General features: G+C 40.7%; 1 protein-coding gene across 4 annotated transcripts in view; it reads right to left on the reverse strand.

The window, feature by feature from the left end:
* Nucleotides 1-15557: 15557 nt before the first annotated feature.
* Nucleotides 15558-20022, reverse strand: part of NRP1 (neuropilin 1) — a 115981-nt gene continuing 111516 nt past the window's right edge. For all 4 annotated transcript variants that reach the window (XM_064444936.1, XM_064444933.1, XM_064444935.1 and 1 more), the window contains exon 18: nucleotides 15558-19289. In XM_064444936.1, the coding sequence (XP_064301006.1) occupies nucleotides 19003-19289 (287 nt within the window). In that variant the 3' untranslated portion in view covers nucleotides 15558-19002. The remainder of the gene's footprint in view (nucleotides 19290-20022) is intronic.

Here is a 20022-nt window from a genome sequence, read left to right on the forward strand (position 1 = left end):
TGGTGCTCTTCTGAGTCTTCATGTGCAAAAGCTTCAACTTTCTCAGGGTTTCTTCACTGCCAAGAGAGCTGGAAGCGTCCCCTTGTGGTGTCCTGAGTCCAGCAGCTGAGTTCCTGGGAGAGCGGCAGTGCAGTTGTGCAAATAGAGTGTGGGACCCAGTATAAGGTGGCAGTTTCCTTGTGTCTTAGGCCCCACTTTTACTATTTAAGCTATGAACCTTCAGCCTGAAAAATACATGTCCTAGTTCACAGGGATTCTGTGGGCTTTAAGTTTCTTGTCTGGAAGGTGCAGTAGGTATTGCTGGCAGGAAGCTGTGGCATCCTTTATAGCTTCAGTATGATGTAATGGGGGCAGAGATTCCTTCTTGGGCTGCGGAGGCTTAGGCTGTGCTTGAGTGGCAGCAAATGGGGTCGAGATTTTCCTTTCGAGGGAGAAATCCTCTTGGTAGGGTAATTCACAGCAGAATTCAGTGGCGTGATATTTTCTTTTTGACATCTCTCAGCATGTAGCCTGCACTAGGGTTCAGTTTCCTTGAACTGACATGGCAATAAACTATGCACAGGAAAGCCCTCTCTTTGGCTACCTCTGCTGCAGCAGCCTCTGTTTCTAGGATGCATGGAAAATACAGAAAGATCCAAATGACCATGGGCTTTTTCTCCTCTCTCAGTCCTTGTCTTTTCTACAGTGGATCGCCTCAGTTCAAAGACCTCCTACCTGCCTGGTCTAAAAGGGGAGCTTTGCCATTAACTTTGCCCGTGCAGTTGCTTGGCAACACAAGGTAACGATCTAAACAAAAGGACAAAGGAAAATGATTTAATTCACAAGGCAGCCTGAACAGCTTTGGAGGTAGTTGCTTGGTAGTACTCTTTCTGTGGTTTGGCTTACGCTACAAAATTTTGCTCACAAAACAGTGTGACACCCCCCAGTTATCACCAGTATGCTGAAAAAACCCCTTGTTGCAGACACACATATGGCTACAGAAAATAGTGTTTCCTGGCTTGGCCCTTGCTGTCTGGGGAGGAGGTGTAAATAGAGCAACAGAAAAATGCAGCTTGGTGGCATATGTTACCCGTGGCCCAGGGCTGTGACAGCAGAGCCCTCAGCTACTCTCTGAGCAGAGTCACACTTAAGCATGTGTCTGCTGTGACCCCTCATGTCCCCGCTCCTCTCATCTCTGGCCAGGAGAAAACATCAGTGACCGATTCATTCATGTCTCCTTGTTGTCCCCAACGCCGGGTGACATATCTCATTATGTACCACGGTGGCACTTGGCTCTTCCACTCAGTGCCGGAATTAGATGCAAGTCCTCACAAGACATGTAATGTATGCGCTATTGGTGCCAAAGTGGAGCCTATCTCTTGTAAAATGGCTTTGATACATCGATAAATGGAGCTAGCTGACAAAAATTCCTTAACAATGAAGTATCATTTCAAAGCCAATATTTTTTTAGAGTGTTAAAGGTACAAGGAGCCCTAATGACTAACAGAGGATCGTTATGTATGCAGGTGAAAAAGAAAGATGACAAGGATTTTAAATCAATCTATCACATTATGCATTTACCTGCCAGCAGCGAGTTTCTCACCCCTTTCATTTTCTACTGCCAAATACCACAGATTCAGGCTGGTAAGCAGAGCATTTGGGGGCAGAATTTACATTAAAAATGAACCTTTTACATAAATTATGACCTCTTTTGTTTCCCTGCTGACTGATGCACTTTAGCTGTCACATGCCCATTGTAGAGGGACTATTCTTTCCCTGATGTGTGCATGTAATTCTCATTAACATCAAGGCAACTTACAAGTACTCATTTGGGAAAGACAGAACCCAAAGTGCCTCTAAATGCTTATGACAGGGGTGCCCAGATTGCCAGGTCCCACAAGCCACAATCCCAAATTTTCATCTGGCTGAGAACCTCTCCCTCTCCAGTGCCTCCCTCAGCCACCCTGTAAGTCCCACTGCCCTAACCCAGACATCCCCCCGACCCTGCCAGGATCCCCCTCTGCCTCCTTGAATCATCCAGACAACCTGAACCCCTCACTGTCTCTCCCAAACTCCCACATCTCCAAACAGCCTGGTTGATCGCACCTTGCAGCTGCCATCCCGCCACCTCTGCCGGAGGTCCCTGTTGATGCCTGCTAGGTCCAGCAGGCTGTGGCAGCAGGCAGCAGCTCCAGCACCTGCAGTGCGACGCATGGCCTCCCTCCGAGTGCCGCATGGCACAGGCATGCTTTGCAGTCTGCTGTCTCCTTGAATGTCCCATAGAGATCCCCAAGCTGAAGAGAGGCAAATGCGTGTGAATCATCTCTCCTGTTTCTGATGGCCTCCATGAGCAACTTGTTCCTTGGTTTCAGTGGGTAAAATATCACAGAGGCTTCTTAGGTCCTTATTTGATTAGGGCTATCAGTTTCTCTTTTGTGACATCTCCCCCTATCAGTGTAACCCAACTAATAGTCTAACTAATTTAGAGGAGCTTGGAGCATAAAAATACTTCTAAATCATTTATCTCTAAGGGCAGTCAGCCCCTCTTTCAGCCTTCCAAGAGGCTGAAGACTAATCACAACAATAAAGTAGCTCACAAAGTAACAAGATGTCTACAACATGATATAGAGGAGGGAATTGCCTCACTGAGGAAAAGAAAATTGCCTGCCAGTGGCATTGGTATTTCTTAAAATTAGAATTCATGAAAGAGAGAAGTATGGCAAAAACACAGACATGGATCACTGCTTCACCTTTGGGAAGATGCCTTCACCAGCCCTGTGCAGAGGGGAGCAGCGAGCTAACCACTCCTTGCACCACCTAGCTGAATACTGAGATCGGGGTGTTTCCTAGCAGCATGGGTATTTGGGCACTTGGGGTTTAGATGAGTTCAGAAGGTGCTTTCTGATCTCCAGAATTTGCTCAATATGAAGCCTTGTGGCTCTATCACCTTTTGTGTACCCTAAATTAAAACAACAATGCAAAACATGCCACTGGCTATTTTATCATTTTCTATAAAGATGAATCTGGGGACATGCAACTTTGAGTTAGACATTTGCCTCCTGCCAGGTAAATGCATTTAGTTTCATAATGTGCGGAGTCATGGAAGTTCAACAAGCCCAACTATGTACATTGTGGTATGATTTACTCCTTAATTATACAGTTATTTTCAGTAAGAAATGTCTTGTCTTTTTTTGCCCCTCAATATCTCCTTCTTGGGCACTGGTGTTCTTTGCCTGGCAAAAAGTCTTCTTTTTAACGGCAGAATGGGTAGGCAAACCGAGAGTGGCAAAATGCTGTTTTCAGAGAGTGAAACTGGCAAGTGCCTGACAGGTTGTAACGGTATTATGTGGCACAATTTTCAGGCTGGTAAACATGTGCACTTCTTAGTACTTGCTTTCATGTGGGGAGGGGGTGTAGTCTCAATATTTCACATATGTCACCTAAGGGGAAATAGAGCCATCATACTGGTACAGACCAGTATCCGTGCTGAGACTAGTCTGTTTTTCAGTAGTTCTAAAATAAAATGAATCACATGCTCTATGCTTTTTCCTTACCAGCAGTATTCTTTCTAGAAGTCCAGATGTCTTTCAACAGTTGTTTTCTGTGCCTGAAGAAAGGAGCAAAAAGATGAGTAGTAACAGGTGGATGTGAGAGAGGATTAAGGCTGTGGGAGTGGTAATTGATGCATATGTTAGCATTTCAACTCTAATTAACTAAGAATCCTTGAGTCAGAGGTGGCATGTAGGTACATGGCTGCTGGAGCACACGGGGGATTTGTCTTTTCATAAGATAAACATTCAAGAGTTGGGAGCTGAATTGCCATCTGGAGGTGCCCATCTCTACTCACAGAAGGAATCTGGATGGCTGGCTTAGACCTTGCTTTTGGATGACTAGAGAGAATGAAGATGAATCCCACTGCTGTGATTCAGCGCTTTATCTCTTTCTCAGGTGTTTAGCAGAGCATTGTTAAGTCACTCCTTTCAAGTTTCCTGCTTCCAAGCCTCTTCCCTTGCTTCCTTCCACCCTCGTCCTCTCCTTCCCCATGCTATGCCTGAGCAATTCTTTGGCAAGAGACAGCAAATGACCAAAGTTTTTTGTTTCAAGGGTAATGTCAGGGTTTAAAATATGTTGTGTGCAGTGGAACTAAATGAGACCTCCATTTTGCGTTGCTTTGTTTTCTTTTTAGTGAAAGGATGATAGCCTGGTGACTATACCTACCCACGTGATTCAGAGCCCTTTCCGCCATAAGACCAACTGAACTATGACCTTGGGTCACACTCAGTTCCTCCTCACGACTAGGAGATTTACACCTAAAGACTACTGACATATGAGTTTTAATAGCAGAAGTTTTGTAACTTCCTTGTTACAACCCTGCCCCAAGAAATCTACTTCTCTGAAAGTTTTTGTGTTTAACTAGTTAGGATTTTCAAAGATGAGTAAAATGAAGCTGCAAAATACTGCCCACCTTCAATACACTCTGGATTTTGACTTCACCCTCTCTGCCACTCTGAGCGGGAAATCTCTGTCCCCTGTGTAATTCATAATGAAGTCGCGGCAGCTTGTATAAACCTGTCCAGTACAATTCTGAACTGATAACTTGGCACTTGCTTGCAGTGCAGATGATGCCTTTCCAAACTAATTTTAGTAGTTTGTGCTGAGCTCCATGCATGGCTACACCATCACACTCAGTATGGGATCAGAGTGTGAACACAACTGCCTGCCTCAGACAATTTGAACGTGTAGATGGTGTGACACTTTAGTCTAAAATAGTAGCTTGATGTTGCATCCTTTTTATGCAAGAGGCTTTCTGCATTTCAGCACTTCCTTTATTTACCCTGAAATGCAATGGGAGAATCACTGCAGCAGTTCAATGGTAGCAGGCACTGGTAATGTCTGGAGCAAGAAAGAAGGAGAACTATATCCAATTGAATCCAGACAGGTGGACTTCTGCCAAGCTAGAATTTAATTAAAACACTGGGATTAAATCCACTTTTCTAGTAGCGACCTTTTTAATTAAGTGCTGAAGGCAGTAATATGACTAAGCTGTGTATCTTCTTGTTAGGCCTTCAGTGCAAAGTTTTCAGAAAAGAGACAGCTGAACCCGTACATTGAATAGTTAGAAAAACCGGACAATTTGCCCCAGCCAAATGCTCTGTTTCACTGAAAAGGCAACAGCATTGGTGACAACTAGTTCTATTTCACAAGCTAAGGAAAACAATAGAAACCATTGTCTGTACACAGATGAAGACATATGTTAGGAAACTGCAGTCATACCCTTTGCTTAACGAACTACTTCTCTTCACTTTTATTTAATCATTCTGTCCATGTAGAATCTAGGGTCACGTATAAAATATGTAAAATTGTCATGGTTTAACCCCAGCCAGCAACTAAGCTCCACACAGCCACTTTCTCACTCCCTCTCAGTGGGATGGGGGAGGGTATAGGGGAGGGTACATGTGAGAAAACTCGTGGGTTGCGATAAAGACAGTTTAATAAGTAAAGCAAAAGCCACTTGCACAAGCAAAGCAAAACAAGGAATTCATTCACTGCTTCCCATGGGCGGGCAGGTGTTCAGCCATCTCCAGGAAAGCAGGGCTCCATCAAGTGTAATAATTAGTTGGGAAGACAAACGCCATCACTCCGAACCAGCACAAGTATTTTAAGTGCTCTTCAGCACCTCTTTCAATATACTTGAATTTGTGTTTAAGCAGGTTTCAAATCAAGTTTTAAAAATGTTCTCATGATGCCAAAACCCTGCTTCAGGGGATCATTTAATCTTGATTGGCTGACAAGACATGTCTTTATTCAGTCCGCAGGGGTATCTTGCTTTAAAGGTCTAAAGGTATCCATGGTCTTTGGAATATTCATCCTCAGAGTTGGGCCTGCACTGCTCTTCAGTGTTCGGAAGAGTGAAGTCTTTACATCAAATGATAATGATGTGTTGGAAAGTGGAACTTGAGCTTCCAGCAGCTGCACAAAAATTCAGTTACTCTAGAGATGAGATGGAATTTAAAAAGACAAGTCCTGTCACTACCAATGGACATCAAATACATTTTACAGTCATATAGTTTTGTTGTGTGTGGAATATTGAGATGATGCCAAACCTCACAGATGTATTTTAAAGTAGTATTTATGCTGCTGCACATGATGGCCACCATGTTCTTGGGTCAAAAATCTTGGACAGATCCTACGTGCATGTTAATCAATTGTATCTATTTTCATTCTTTCCAGTGCAATTAAGAGCAGAAGAGTTTCAAAAAAACTGAAAAATTGCTGAATGATCATGTGTTTGCCAATAGCAAACAAGTCAGCGAGTTCTTGAGACCTTGGCTTACACTGAATAGTAATTTACAGCAGAAGCTGAGAATTGGAACTGATTTGAGGGAGAGGAGAAGAGGAGATTGTCTTCTAATGTTTCTTTTGTATTCAGAGAAATAAGCTCTCACAGACAGTAATTCAGAACAGCTAAACTGGACGTTTAATGATCTCTGTGAATTAGGTGCCTAAAGTGAACCAGTATCTGCATGCAGTTATGAACCAAACATGTCTAGGGATCAGAAGTTATTTCAACTGCTTGAGGAATGAGGGGTTTCTGACTTTAGGAATTATGTAAAAAGTGGCTTTATATATATGTTAGCAATAGTCGTTTGAAACTTGCCATCTGGGGGTTTCTTGTATTCTGAATGTACATTATGAACTTACAACTCCTGTTTTTTGTATGGTAGCCTCAACTACTATACTGTATTTAATGTAAAAATTAGTTTCGGTGCTGGGAGCTATATCTCAGCTATAATGACAAAAGAGAATATTGTGTTCTGTGTAAAAGGTGATAAAAATTATTTTGTATTTTTAAGTCTGTGTGAATTACTAATGAACAGTAATTTGTTAACATTTACTTTGCATTTTTCAAGTTCTTCTACAGACTCCTTTCGCTATAGCATTTATTACTTGTCTGTTAATAGCCCTCTAAGTCACTGGCATTGTTTTTCATCTGGCAACAGTGGACAGTGGCCCTGAACATTTTTCCTTCGTTCAAAGCTCCATCTGATTTTCTGGGCTGTTTTACTTGAGTAAGGCCCATAGAATTGAGTCTGGCAGCACCATTAGCAGGAAGAGCAGGGACATTTTGATCGCTTAGTGCTTTCCCCACCTTCAGCATAGCTTAGCAGACTTCACGATGTCTGATTACTTCTGTTTAAAGGACTTGGAAATTATGAGCCGTTTCCCATTTTTCTATCGTTTGCACATTTTGTTTGTACAATATGTTCCAGCCATTTGATAACATGCACCTAAGGGGTCACAGCTGTCCCTTGTATGCATTTATATTTGCTTTAGAAGTCGCACTGACCCAAGGCAATAATAATGAAAGAAAAAAGGTATTATTTTTAGGATGATTGAAGAGAGGCTTAGCAAATCTTTATCTTCATTCTGCACAGTGAAGATGGAGAAACAGAAAATGAGCTTGGAAAAGATGAAAATCAAAGCCCTCTGAAAGACAGAGATTCCCAAATATACTGAAGAGTAACATGGAGATAATACGGATGCCTCTGTCTCTTTGGTGTAGCAAGCACTAAAAATTCAGAACAAACTTCAGGATGGTGATTTACATGGCATATACTGGGCCTGTCCTATTTGCCCACATAAATGCAAAAAGAAGGAAGACATGTCATGGCTCTTTTGTTAAAAGACATATTAAGAAAGAGGAGTTTTCCTAATAAAATGTAATCGGAAAAGATCTTGAGATTCACTGCAAGTGCAGTGGTGTCAATAACAGTACCTATAGTAATGCTTAATAATACTTCTGATAGTTTCTTCCAGGTCATTTCAAGGTTCTGTCAGGTTTCATCAATATGTTCACTAGGACTCCTTCTGTATCAAGAGCAGACAGTGATTTTGGGTCATCCTTCGTGCTGCCTGCCATGGACATCAGTCTGTTTCTTGCCGAGAAAAATACTTAACAAACCATCTAAAATAATGGTTTGAAATGCATGGCAAGGTATGAAATACAGCTATAACTTGCAGAAGTTTGAGACTTCCTAGACAGACTAAAGAGCTGCACTTCTGAAATACATGCTCTTTATTCATAAAATTGTAGGTAAATCACATCTCTTAAAAAAAAACAAAAACAAAACCAAAAACCAAAAACCAAACAGGTTTGTGTGAAGTTATACATATAGATGAGAGTGAAACCAAAACACAAGATGAGGAAGTGAGAAGATGAATAGATGACTGTGAGGCAGGCAGCGATCAGTCTAAACTGCAGCATTGTAGGAATACAGTATAATTAGCTTGTAGCAATCAGAGCAAAACCAATTTAAGAAGCAATTGAACAAGCCTATAAAAATCCAGGTTTAATTCTTAGTTCTAGACTCTGATTAAAGACATGACCAGACCCAAGTCTGCCTAAGTATGAATAAGACTTCTTCAAGGCATAGCATAATTCTGTAGGTAGCAGAGGATGACATAGTGATAAAGGAGCTAATGTTCTGCCTACTTTCACACTATGTATTTGCCTCTACTACTGAAATCAAACCAGTGGGTTTTGAGAGTCCTACTTAACCTAAACGGCTAAGTTTTGCTTTTGCTAGCTGGTTAGCAGGTGGACCAATGCTTTCAGTTGTGAAAACCAACTATGATCAAAATCAGTGAAAGCAGTTCAGATCTTTGTCCCTGGGAAAACCAAACAAAACCACCACTAGCTTTTTTTCATAATTAGAGATAGTTAGGAAATCTTATTAATTTTGTTTTACTCATCTAAAATATAGGCCTTTAAGCCTGAACTGTTAATTTAAACTATTCTATAGACAAGACAAACTGATACTGTAAGAGGAAAATTCACCCCATCCTCAGGTAGGTGTTTGAAACAGTGGGTATAACTCTCACTTAGGAGATGATGTCCACTTTGGCCAGTGGTAGATAACTAAATGCTATACTTGAAGGCTAATTGGCCACATTTGTAGTACTATCCTATACTTTTGAGGTATTGATCATAAAAACCAGCAACAACTCTGGAAAGTACAGGAGGCCGAGCTGACAATAAAGGCATTTGATGAAGGCACTGGGTTCACAACCATCTATGCTCACAGCAGCCATATTACGTCTTCTGTCAGGTAGGAAAGTACATTTTCTGTATCTTTTTATGTTGTTGCACTATGGGACCACAATTTGTTATCCTGTAGGCACTATCACAATATAAACATTAAATACAAATTCCTTTAGCTCAGGAAATATTATATGCATAAAGTAGTAGGGGAAAATATTTGCCGCATATTAAAGACTCTTCCTTTAGCATGCAAAATCTGAGCTAGGAATTGAGCTAGAAGTGAAACATGAGAGCAGCCTGAAAATACTTTTGCCTGTAGAGATGCTCTTTGCATTTCTAAGTACATTACACTGTTACAAAGAATTCCCAAACCTCACTAAATCCTTCAGATGTTTAACAACCACACAGACCTTTACCTTTAGGCAAACCCTCTATTCCAGTACTTCTAGTGCTTCTTCACCTTCTGTTGTAGAATCATGGTTGCATCTCAGGAGATATGTATATATATGTGCTTATTGTATTTAATACACACACAACGTGCTACTTGTCAAAATGTATATATCGGTAATCATCAGCAGCTCCAAAGAAAGCTAGCAAAAAGGCTGGAAGCTCTATCGTCATTGGTGTCTAATGAAGTGCCTTCAGCAAGTATGTGCCAATATGAAACCACAAAGGTCAGACTTGTGCTGAGCCGTGCATTATATTTGAAGCCCAGAAGAAATGGCAATCATCTGTATTAAAGTTCACAACCTGTGTGAAACGAGACTTGATTAAAATAATACAAGTTGTTAGCTCTGAGATGGTTCTTTATGTGAAAAGAACAAAACTCACCACACATAACTGTGCAGTATAAAAAGCACTGAAATCTTCTCATGTGCATTTAAAGCAGTGCTTAGCATTGTAATAAAACACATGGTTCAGTTATAATGTGGGGTCAGTAATGCAAGGAGCAAGAAGACTAGCGTTAAATTAAAGAAAATGAGAGATCTGACTGACTATCAGTTTAGCACTATTACTCATGATGAGGAGTAAAATGAAGTTCATGACCCCATCTACTCTGCCTCTACTCTCTGCTCCTTCGTGTCCTTCATCAGAAGGCACTTCCTCGAGGAGATTAATAAATCCATAGTTTTCTCCACTGAATTGGCACACACTTATTATAACTGGTCTAACCACCATACTTCTATAAACAGAAAAAGAAAAGCTGCTACTCTGTGGCACGTTACTACATCCTCTGCTTGTGACTGACAGATGCTTGGTATTTTTCTCTTAAACTAGATGGTGACATCCTCACAGCATTTCTTCAGTCTGTCTGTCTATATAGTACTGTGCACGTTTACGTTATTACATAGACTACATAACAAAGAAGAACCTCATAATGCATATAACCTATTTATTACCCATACTACTAAGCTAGTACCAGTTTATTTCAGCTTGGAGAGTAACCTGATCTTTTCCAGAATGCAGCTACCACTTAACTTTTCATAAGCAAGGGTACTAACAAGATCTTTGGTCAGACACTTACGCTTTAGAGAAATCCATCTTTTGCAATAATAGCTATTAAGAGCCATAAACTAATTGTGGATAATGGCCTACCATTCAGCGACAGTAATTCAGGCACTTTATAAAGATATATGGGTTTAAGCTGGCCACTTTAAGACCTCAGTATGCATGAAGAAAAGGGAATAGATTGTGAAAAGACCTGTTAAAATTAGCAGAGATGGTCCTTAGTCACCTACAGATTATGGCATTGAAATAAGAGTCTAGATTTCAAGTGAACTTTCAATGACCTTCTATTGCAAACAAGATAGCAATGCAAAGCAACCAGCAGCCCAGGAAGGGCTGGGGCAGCAGAGCAGCATCAGCTGAGCAAATGGGAGGTCTGGTCCAACACTGGGCTTCCTAAGCTGATAAACGTGAAACGGCGTGGCCCGCACAATGCAAGACAGAGAGTCTGGAGAAACGTGGCTTATTTGGCAGGCCTTGTCTTAAGAAGAAGAAAGGACAAAAAAATGGAAAAGGAAGAAAATGTGGCCTACAGCAAGAAAAATTACATTTGAATATGCGGGCAATGGGTACAAAGTGGTACCATTTCCTGCAAGTAACCGCTCAGAGGACATGCAAAGGAGCTGATGCTGAGGGTCAGAGCTCTTTCACACAAAGGGTGGTGGCAACCAACTTCTCCTTGCCTCAGTCTCGGAGGTGCATGATAACTGTAGGACATGAATTAGTCAAAATGAGCTGTAGGTGGGACTGAGTTGTAGTTGAGTTCATTCCTTGCCTTGCCTCCCATCTTCTGAGAACTAATTAAAAGAGAAACTAGTAGAACCTAGAATAAGGTGGTCCTTTCTGACGTATTCTTAACATTAAGTATTTTCCTGTTTTTCTTCTGTTTTGTCAGCCATGATCGGGGTAAACCAATACCTTCACAGCCTGCCTACTTTGATAATCCTGTGCTCCCATCAATTTGCAGAGTTGTTAAGCCTTTCCAGATGTTTCAGCATAGTTTTCAGAAGGCTCCAGTGGCTCTCCTTGCTGCTTCCCAGACATCTCAAATACCACCTCCAAACAGTCTGTTGGCTTTCCTCTTCTCTGCGCAAAACCACATTTCAACATAAAAAGAAATTTATTTTTTTTTACGTATTCAGTGGGTTTTTTCAGTCACATAGATAGAAAGCGGACACAGCTATGCCTTCATTTTAGTTTTTCTCTTTCTTTTTTTTTCCCTTGCTAATAGAGCTATGGGAAACAGAGTCAGATTAGAAGGTTAAAAGGAGAGAAAGGTAAAACACTGGGGTCTAGTTAGTAGTCTCCAAAGGCAAAATGAGAGTGACCCACTCTGGTATGCTAACAGTTATGAAGCTGGTAAGTAAATATTTAGTAGGAAGATTGGTATCAATATTTAATTAATGAATTAATGCAAAGATAGCAGACCTGATGTAGAAAACATTGAGGCTCACTGAAAGGTAGATTATTTATTAAAGGCATAGTGCCTGGGTCCTTAACATGGAGAACAGCCCTGGCAGGGATGTGGAAGAGGAGGGGTGGGATGAGGTGGGCTTTTCTTCTCTCTTCTGACGCAGGGTAAGTGTGGCACTGGGTGGGGCTATTTCATGCGATGCATGCCTTAGTGATGCATAAGGAGGTGTTTATAAAAGTATTTGAGCAGTGAGGGAAGCATAAATTGCAACTGGAAAATGTATTAGCAGTATGAAATAATAAAAACCAGTAGTTAAGCCCAGGCAATTTACTTCAAAAACAAATGGCATAGAACAACATGTTACAGAGGAAAGGGAATAAAGGTGCTCAAGATGAAAATTATATATAAAAGGTGCGAGTCTTATAGTCCTGAGATGCTGACTGAGTCTTCAAAGACACATCCACACCTGATGCCTCTTTGAGTGTAGAAATCCACCATTTAGGTTCAGCTAACAGATGGGTTGATACCCCCACTCCCTTCTTCCATGCCTGAAGTAAAAGTGCATGACAGCTGCCAGAGACATTTCTGTGACGCGTACATTTTTTTTGAGAACTGTGGAGGTTTTTTTTTGCAAGGGAAAAGTGAAGGAACTGAACACGGGAGTTTCCCAATAATTCCCTTTGCAGCTCATGCCACCTGAAGTACTTGTTTCCTTAGGCAAGCCCTTCATCCTCCAGCCTCTCATCATTAAATTCCTCAGTCTTTGTCATGGCAACACCTGCCAAACCCTGCCAAACCTCCTTTCTACCTTCTCCCCTTGAAAGCACTGCCTGACCTCTCTGTCTGGTACCAATGGTGCTCCGGTAAGACTGTGATTCCTTTTCAGTTGGACCCACCTCGCCCATTATAGAAACACAACTGTCTGTAATGCAACACAGTGCATTGTGCTTAGTGATGCTGTACAATGACAGGGACATGAATCAAATGCCTGAGAGATGAATAAAAACAATGTAAATTTAAATAGGAGAATACGATTATTGAAGGTGGAATTAGGTTTGGACACATGATAAGACTCCATCCATCTGTGAAAAATGCTAGAAGATTTTTTAATGAGATTTTCAGTTATAAACATTGAGACACCATCATTCCTGAGGTGATAAGATTAGAGTTTGATTGTGTGTAGCTATGAGAACAGAAGTGTATATAGAGAAATGGCCTACTGTAGAAAAGCAATTAGGGTCTACAGAGGGACTAATCGGCAAATAAAACAGCTATAGAAAGTATCCCATGGCAAAAAGAATTAGAAACACTCTGTTATAATTTAACAAACACTTGTAGATAAAATTGTGGTTATGGGTGACTTGAGGCATAAAATGGTATAAAAGAAAAAATTAAAGCTCTAATAAATTAATGTTGCTTGAACCAATATGCTGTTAGGCATAATGCATTGCGAAGGACAGAACAATTAAGGAGTGGGAAGGGAATTACTTCTGGTATCTAATGTCCAGATGCCATGATCTGAAAATCAAAACCAACTTTGACGTTTGACTTTGTGAAAGCAGGAGAGGAGAATTGACTTAGAAATCACAGAATCACAGAATCACAGAATCACAGAATGGTAGGGGTGGAAGGGACCTCTGGAGATCATCTTGTCCAACCCCCCTGCTTGAGCAGGCACACCCAGAGCAGGGGGCACAGGAACGTGTCCAGGTGGGTTTTGGATGTCTCTGGGCAGCCTGTTCCACTGCTCTGGCACTGTCACAGTAAAGAGTTTTTTTTTTTCTCCTGTTTAAGTGGGAAATAGACTAGTTGTAGATAAGAAAATACTTACAAGGGTCAATGCTTCATAAAAGATAGTTTATGAGGACTGAGGATCCTTCATCTCCACTGGGAGAGGCAGCTTTGGGCCAGTGGGCAGGTTTGTACAGGTAGGCACCTCTGTCATTTCCATGATGCCAGTGAGCCTTACCCAACCATACACCAGCTGTGCTGCCCCTGCCTCTCCTGTACATCTGCCTTTTGCTGTATAATTGTATTTTATGTCCTGCCAAAAGGCAAGGAAGTGGCACTGGGCTCAGCACTGTGGCTATGTGGCTGCTGGCTCAGGGCTCGTACGTTTGACTGGTGAAATAATAATAGGGTTTGCATGTCTCTACCTACCAAAGAACCTTTTTACAGACCATGACCCTAATATTTGAGCCTTAGAGTTGTGCGCTCCTGGCACTGGTTGTCTGTAGCTGACCCATCTGTTATTTCCATCTGCTCTTCCTTTTCTTTCAAGTTTACAAGATATGTTCTGAAATGTAATTAGATCCCATTGCACCATTTTTGTCTTTCCTTTATATAGCCTATTTAGTGCAGAAAACTGAAGGTTTAGTGCTAAGTAGTTGTTAGCTTCTAGGCTAATTAATTTCCCCTAAATGAAATAAAGAGAATTTTCTTAACTTAAAATACTTGTCTCTCTTTTCTGAACTTCATCCTCCATGGATTCACTTTATAGATTTCTTTTTTTACTAATTAATTCCATTGCCATTTATTTTCCCTCAAAGAGCCCTGTGGCTGGTTATTACAGAAGCAAACAGAGTGCAGTGAAGTACATTTCTAAGGAATTTGGATTTCGTGATTATATGGACAGCAACCTTCACAACTGTCTTTTGAGAGCACTCCCTATTCTGACCACAAAGCCAAGTTTTGCTCAGGCGCATTGCTGTAGTTGCATCTGATATTTTAAACAGGTACCCACAACAGCGCTGTCTTGAGGACAAAAGGTTTGATCCGTTCTCTTCAACAGTGCTGATCATCAAATATATGGTAATAGGTACAATATTTTCCCCAGGAGTAGTAAAGTAGCTGAAGTAAAATGTTTGTTCACGAACGCTCAACCTAGCGACATACTGACAGTATGTGCATTGTTCATATGTGCAGCATAAAGAAAGGATTTGAAAAACTTTAATGTGCAGACTGCTCAGTATTAAAACGAAACAAATAGTGAAGTATTGCATACAACAGGTTGTGTGCAATCTAAAGCTTCTTGTCTGGATGCAAATTTCTAGAAGGTCTCCTACCCACTATTGTGTGTTCCACAAATGAGTTCAGTACCCAACCGAATGCCAAATCAGGCCTAATGGGTTGCTCTTGCAGCATTTGCTCCCGTCAGCAACTTCCATTCTGCGTTGGAAGGTTTGGCCATGGTTGGGTAAATCCTGATGACTTCAGTGGAAATTTGTAAGGAGCTCATCAGTACAAACCTTACTACTGGGGCAGAGATGTAGTGGAGCAACTTGTCAAAAATGGCCATTGCTCCCTGGGAAGACTCACCCCTAGGAGCAAGCCACAAGGGGTGCATGTGGCTTACACAGGGTGTGCGGCTTGGGCTTCCCATGGCAGCGAGATGCAATACAACCTGCAAGCAGCGGTGGCAGATTTGTCCTCTTAACTCCCTGCTGTTTGGCTAAAAGTTAGGCATGTAGTGGGTGTGTCTTCTGGCAGGGAGAGAGAATTGGGCAGGCAGGGGGTGAATCCCTCCATCCTAAACCATGAACGGTTCCACTAAGGTTGGAGTTGCCTACCAACAAATGTAACTGTGATTAAAAGATTGGGCTTGTTGCAAGATGCTAAATAAAACCAGCCATTTAATAAAATCAATCCATTTTAGTATAATAAAATACATCAGGTATGGGATATTTTATGAAAATGTTTAATTCAACTGTTTCTTTGGAATGTAGTAGTCATAGTTTGGAAATTTAAGTTACAGTTCAGTTCTATGTGTTTTTTTTATGCTACTCAGTGTCTGAGAATACAAATGTCATTTAAAGTTAAGGCTTCGCTGTTCATTTTGAAACAACAATTTACAAGTGTCATATTGTCATAGAAAATAAAAATTTCTGTAAAAAAAATTTGCACAAAGTTTTATGATGGTACAAAACATGAAGCAATAATATACCAGTAAAATGAAATCATTTTACTACAGAAGATTCTTATAGTTTTTCAATAAAGAAAAAAATATGTTATTTTACACTTTAAAAATTATGAAACAATCTAAAACAATATAAACTGAACATTTTGTAACACTGCCTTTACAAATTAATAACTTTATAAACATATAATTTTTTTTAAATATATTTATCAGTGCAAGATACTTTTCAATGTAAAGTTGCAGTATCATTTTTCCTTATTTGATGGGCAACTTTCATTCTGTTACCTTCAGAGAAATAAAATCTTCAGTGCTAGAACCTCATTATCATAGTAAGGTCTGAAGACCACAAAGGAGATATATTTCTTTTTATGTTCGCTACTCTCAGTACGTTAAAAGAGGGAAAAAACCCACCAACCACCAGCTTTACTGTTCAAATAGACCACGACCAAAAGCTGGCCTAGAATCAATTGAAATCCACGGGAGTATTTCAAAAGATTTTGGACTTGGGCTCCCCAATGGGATTTTCTCTTCAAGGCAATATATGCATGTAACTCTGTCAGGTTAGTGGACTAGAATTTCTCTCAGCTAAGGAGAACAGATCCTAACACCTGAATCACACGGTGGTAGCGTGCTGAAAATAGTTTTGAAGAATTAATTTTTTCTTTGGGTTAATTAAGTAGCTGCTGTGATACTATTATGGTCACATTTCACTGTTGGATACAACTGAAAATTCTGCCTCTGCCAAAGTGAGTTTGTCACTTGGGACATTTAATGGACTAACTTTTACGCCTAACTTTCAGGCCTTAGGCTCTGCCCTAGCTTCTGGAGGACCCAGGGCCTAGAGCCTGGGGAGGTAACTTTTTCAATTTAGGCATCTAAATGGGTGTTTGAATATTCACTATAGTCTCTGCCTTTAGGATTCCTTTGAAGTAGCAACTGTCCACTATTCTTTCTACTGGGTCTTTCTTCAAAATATTTTCAATTTCCAAACTCATATTTTTACCTCCAGTCTCCCTCCCTTTTCTTCAATTCCTAGGTTACTGGTGGATTTTCTACGGGTTTTTCTGTTTTATGATTCATATTGGTGAAATGATATGCTTGCAACCATTTAATTGATAAATAGGAGTGGATTTAGTTGCTCTACTAACTCAAGGCTGAATGAGTGAAAAGGCTAACTCAGAAAGTCACAATCACTTCCCTGACTCTGCTCAGGGAATTCAGTGAGGAAAAACATGAGTTTAGCACTTTGCAGGATGTTCCTTTCCCCATGTTTGCACTGGTTTTTCCTGCTGGTTAGTAGCTACCCAGGGGAAGGTTAAAGCTGCCTTCTACTGCCTCCCTGGTTATGGCTGTGCTGTGCGTGGGTCACTGCAGAAAAGCCAGGGGGTCCCCTCGCACCTGCAGAAGGGGAATGATCCTGCTGGCCCCTCGCCTTCTCCTATGGACCCCTGAGGGCAACAAAATCTTGTTGGACCAGCTGCACAGGCTGTTGAATATTTGTCCTAAAATATTAAAAAATTGCCACATAATTGTCAAACACATTTGTCCAACAGCTTACACTACTCACTGACCTGACCCTGCCACTATCTGACTTCTGGTCAAACAGAAACCTCCTGGTATGAAATGCCAATTGGATACAACAGGGTAAGAACATACCCTACATACACTGTGGGATTTTATTCTGCCCTCAGTACCCATGTGTATGCCCAATTAGCATTGATTAGCATGAAAATACACGTTTACTGAGAGAACAGAACTCTGGGTTCAGGTAGGGGCAGGAGGAGGAAAGTTTCTCATTTTAAAGGCAATCTTTTCCGTTAGCAAATCATTTTCCCTGGTGTAATTAACAGGCAAACTGTTCAGGATAAAAGACGTGTTTCATGACTTCAGGAAAAAAGATACTGTCACTTTATGCTGTTAAGAAGAAACCCAAAGTTCTACTTTGGAGGGTAAAGTTAAGAATTTTCCCTTATTTTTAAACACAAACTCTAATAAAATCCTTTGCCATTACCAGCAAGTTAAAGCTGCAGTTTTCTTTCCTTGGCAATGGCAAATGCTTATGCAATCTACTTAGAGAGAGAACGGGAGAGAGGAAGAGAAGAGAAAGGGAGAGACATTTTACATTTGAAAATACATTCTATATGAAAGAACAATAAAAGGAGATATTGCAGCTTTATACAAAAGGGTCAAGAGACATGAAGTTGGAATACAGAAAGCAGAACAATCGAGCCAGGTTGTTAAATCTGATTAGCCCTTGCCTTGCTGAGGCTACTTTCTTACACTAAAATATAATTTTCTTTTAGTCAGTGAGCCATCAGAATATGATTAAAGACAAGGGCATAACTGCAGAGAAGCAGAGCTGTAGTTAATGTTAACACAATAAGAAGCAGTACAAACAAAAAGGCACTTGAGAGGACATACACTAGCCAGTGCCAAGGACTTTTTTGTTTAGTTTTTAGGCAGTACACTCGGTTACCAGTTGTGTCTGATGATGGCACATACTCTTTTATGGAGTTCACAAGCACAAAATTTAGTACAACACTGAAAAACATCAATAAAATTTGACTGTATTGCTTCGTAAACAGAGCTGACACACTATATCGGTACTGATGCAGCAGTACTTTCAAAAACATCCTAACCCTTCTTTGCCTATGCACAACACTAGCAATTATACACAAATACAGGTGCAGGAGTCCACTAAATTGCTGTTACTCCAATATTTTCTGGGCACTGAGCTACAGACAGCATGTCCATCCAAAGGACCCCACTGAATACATTTTGTGACAGCATCTTGGATTTTGCACAGTAAAACCAAAATTATCCATTAACGGAAAACAAGAGAGGGAGAGAAAGAAAGACAAAATGAACTATAAGTCAATCATACTTGGTCTCAACACCAGCATTTGATTATTTCAAATAAAACCAACAGAAAAAGCAGACTGTACATGATTCAGATTGTTAACACAGATTGTTGTCCATGTTTATCGGTTACACACTCATTGAAGCTCCTGAGAAAAGCTTGGCTCAGTGTCATCAATGCACTTTTCAGCCTGTACAGTAAAAGAAGATCAACAGTTCCCCAGCACGACCGAGCTATGTCCTTCCATCCCGATTCTCTGAAACTTCTCCAGTCGCTTTATACCTTCATGCTTCCGAGTATGAATTCTGTGTGTTTAGTTTATCTTTTTTCAGTTTTACACCATCGACCAGTTCAAAATTGTAGTTCTCCAGTGCAGACAAGTTCCTCTCTGACATCCCATTGTGCCAACAGGCACAGTACAGGACAACTCCACAGATGGCTCCTAAAAGCACCCCGAGTGCACTCATGGCTATAATGGTGATAAGGATTGGATCTAGGGTCTTCAGGACGTTGCCTGGTTTCCTGGAGATATCATCGTAGTCTTCGCCTGTATGGTATGGGGGCGTAAATCCTGAAATGGAGTAAAGAATTACAAAATTTTCAGAACTGATTCTAGGTAGGACTTTGTTTGGTGACTTGGAAATTTAGAGAAAGGACATAAAGTTTCTGACAGAAATTGCTACATGATTTGAAAACCCAGCTTCTTGGAGGTAGTCATAAGTAGCTGAAAGCTATAAGGCAGCCCAAACAGTTGTTGGGTTTTTTCATATTGTTCTTGAATCCCGGAACCTGCTGCATGTTAGCAGGGGTCTGATTCTGCCTCGGATTAAGTGGGAGTCTTGGGAATGAATAACCAGACCTTTTGATTATATTTTGCCAGTTCTTAGTTTTTAGCTCAAAAATGTTAATTAAATTGCGTTCAGCTCAGTGTGAATGTTTACAACCTTAGACATTGTTTGAGAATCTCCAGCTGTTTTGTGTCCATCTCCCCTGACTTCAGGATTGGACCTTGAAATGTGACAGTGACAGACCTGACACAGAAGGGCACTCTGCCCACTTGTGTAAAATATTCACTGGGTCTCACAGTGTTTTCCCCCAACCGTTTCAGATTATAAAAGAGATCCAATAAGCTTGCAAACTCTGCTAATTGTTGCAGGAAAAGCCAAAATGTCTTTTGGACAAACTCTGCATTCACTGAAGCCAATGAAAGCAATCCTGTTGACTGTGACAGAAAAAAAATTGAGCTCATTGCCTGAAAAATGCGAGTGTATTTTATTATTGGGACAATATGACAGTTATGATCC

Source organism: Phalacrocorax carbo, chromosome 2, assembly GCF_963921805.1.
Source record: "Phalacrocorax carbo chromosome 2, bPhaCar2.1, whole genome shotgun sequence".
NCBI classification, from domain to species: Eukaryota; Metazoa; Chordata; class Aves; order Suliformes; family Phalacrocoracidae; genus Phalacrocorax; species Phalacrocorax carbo.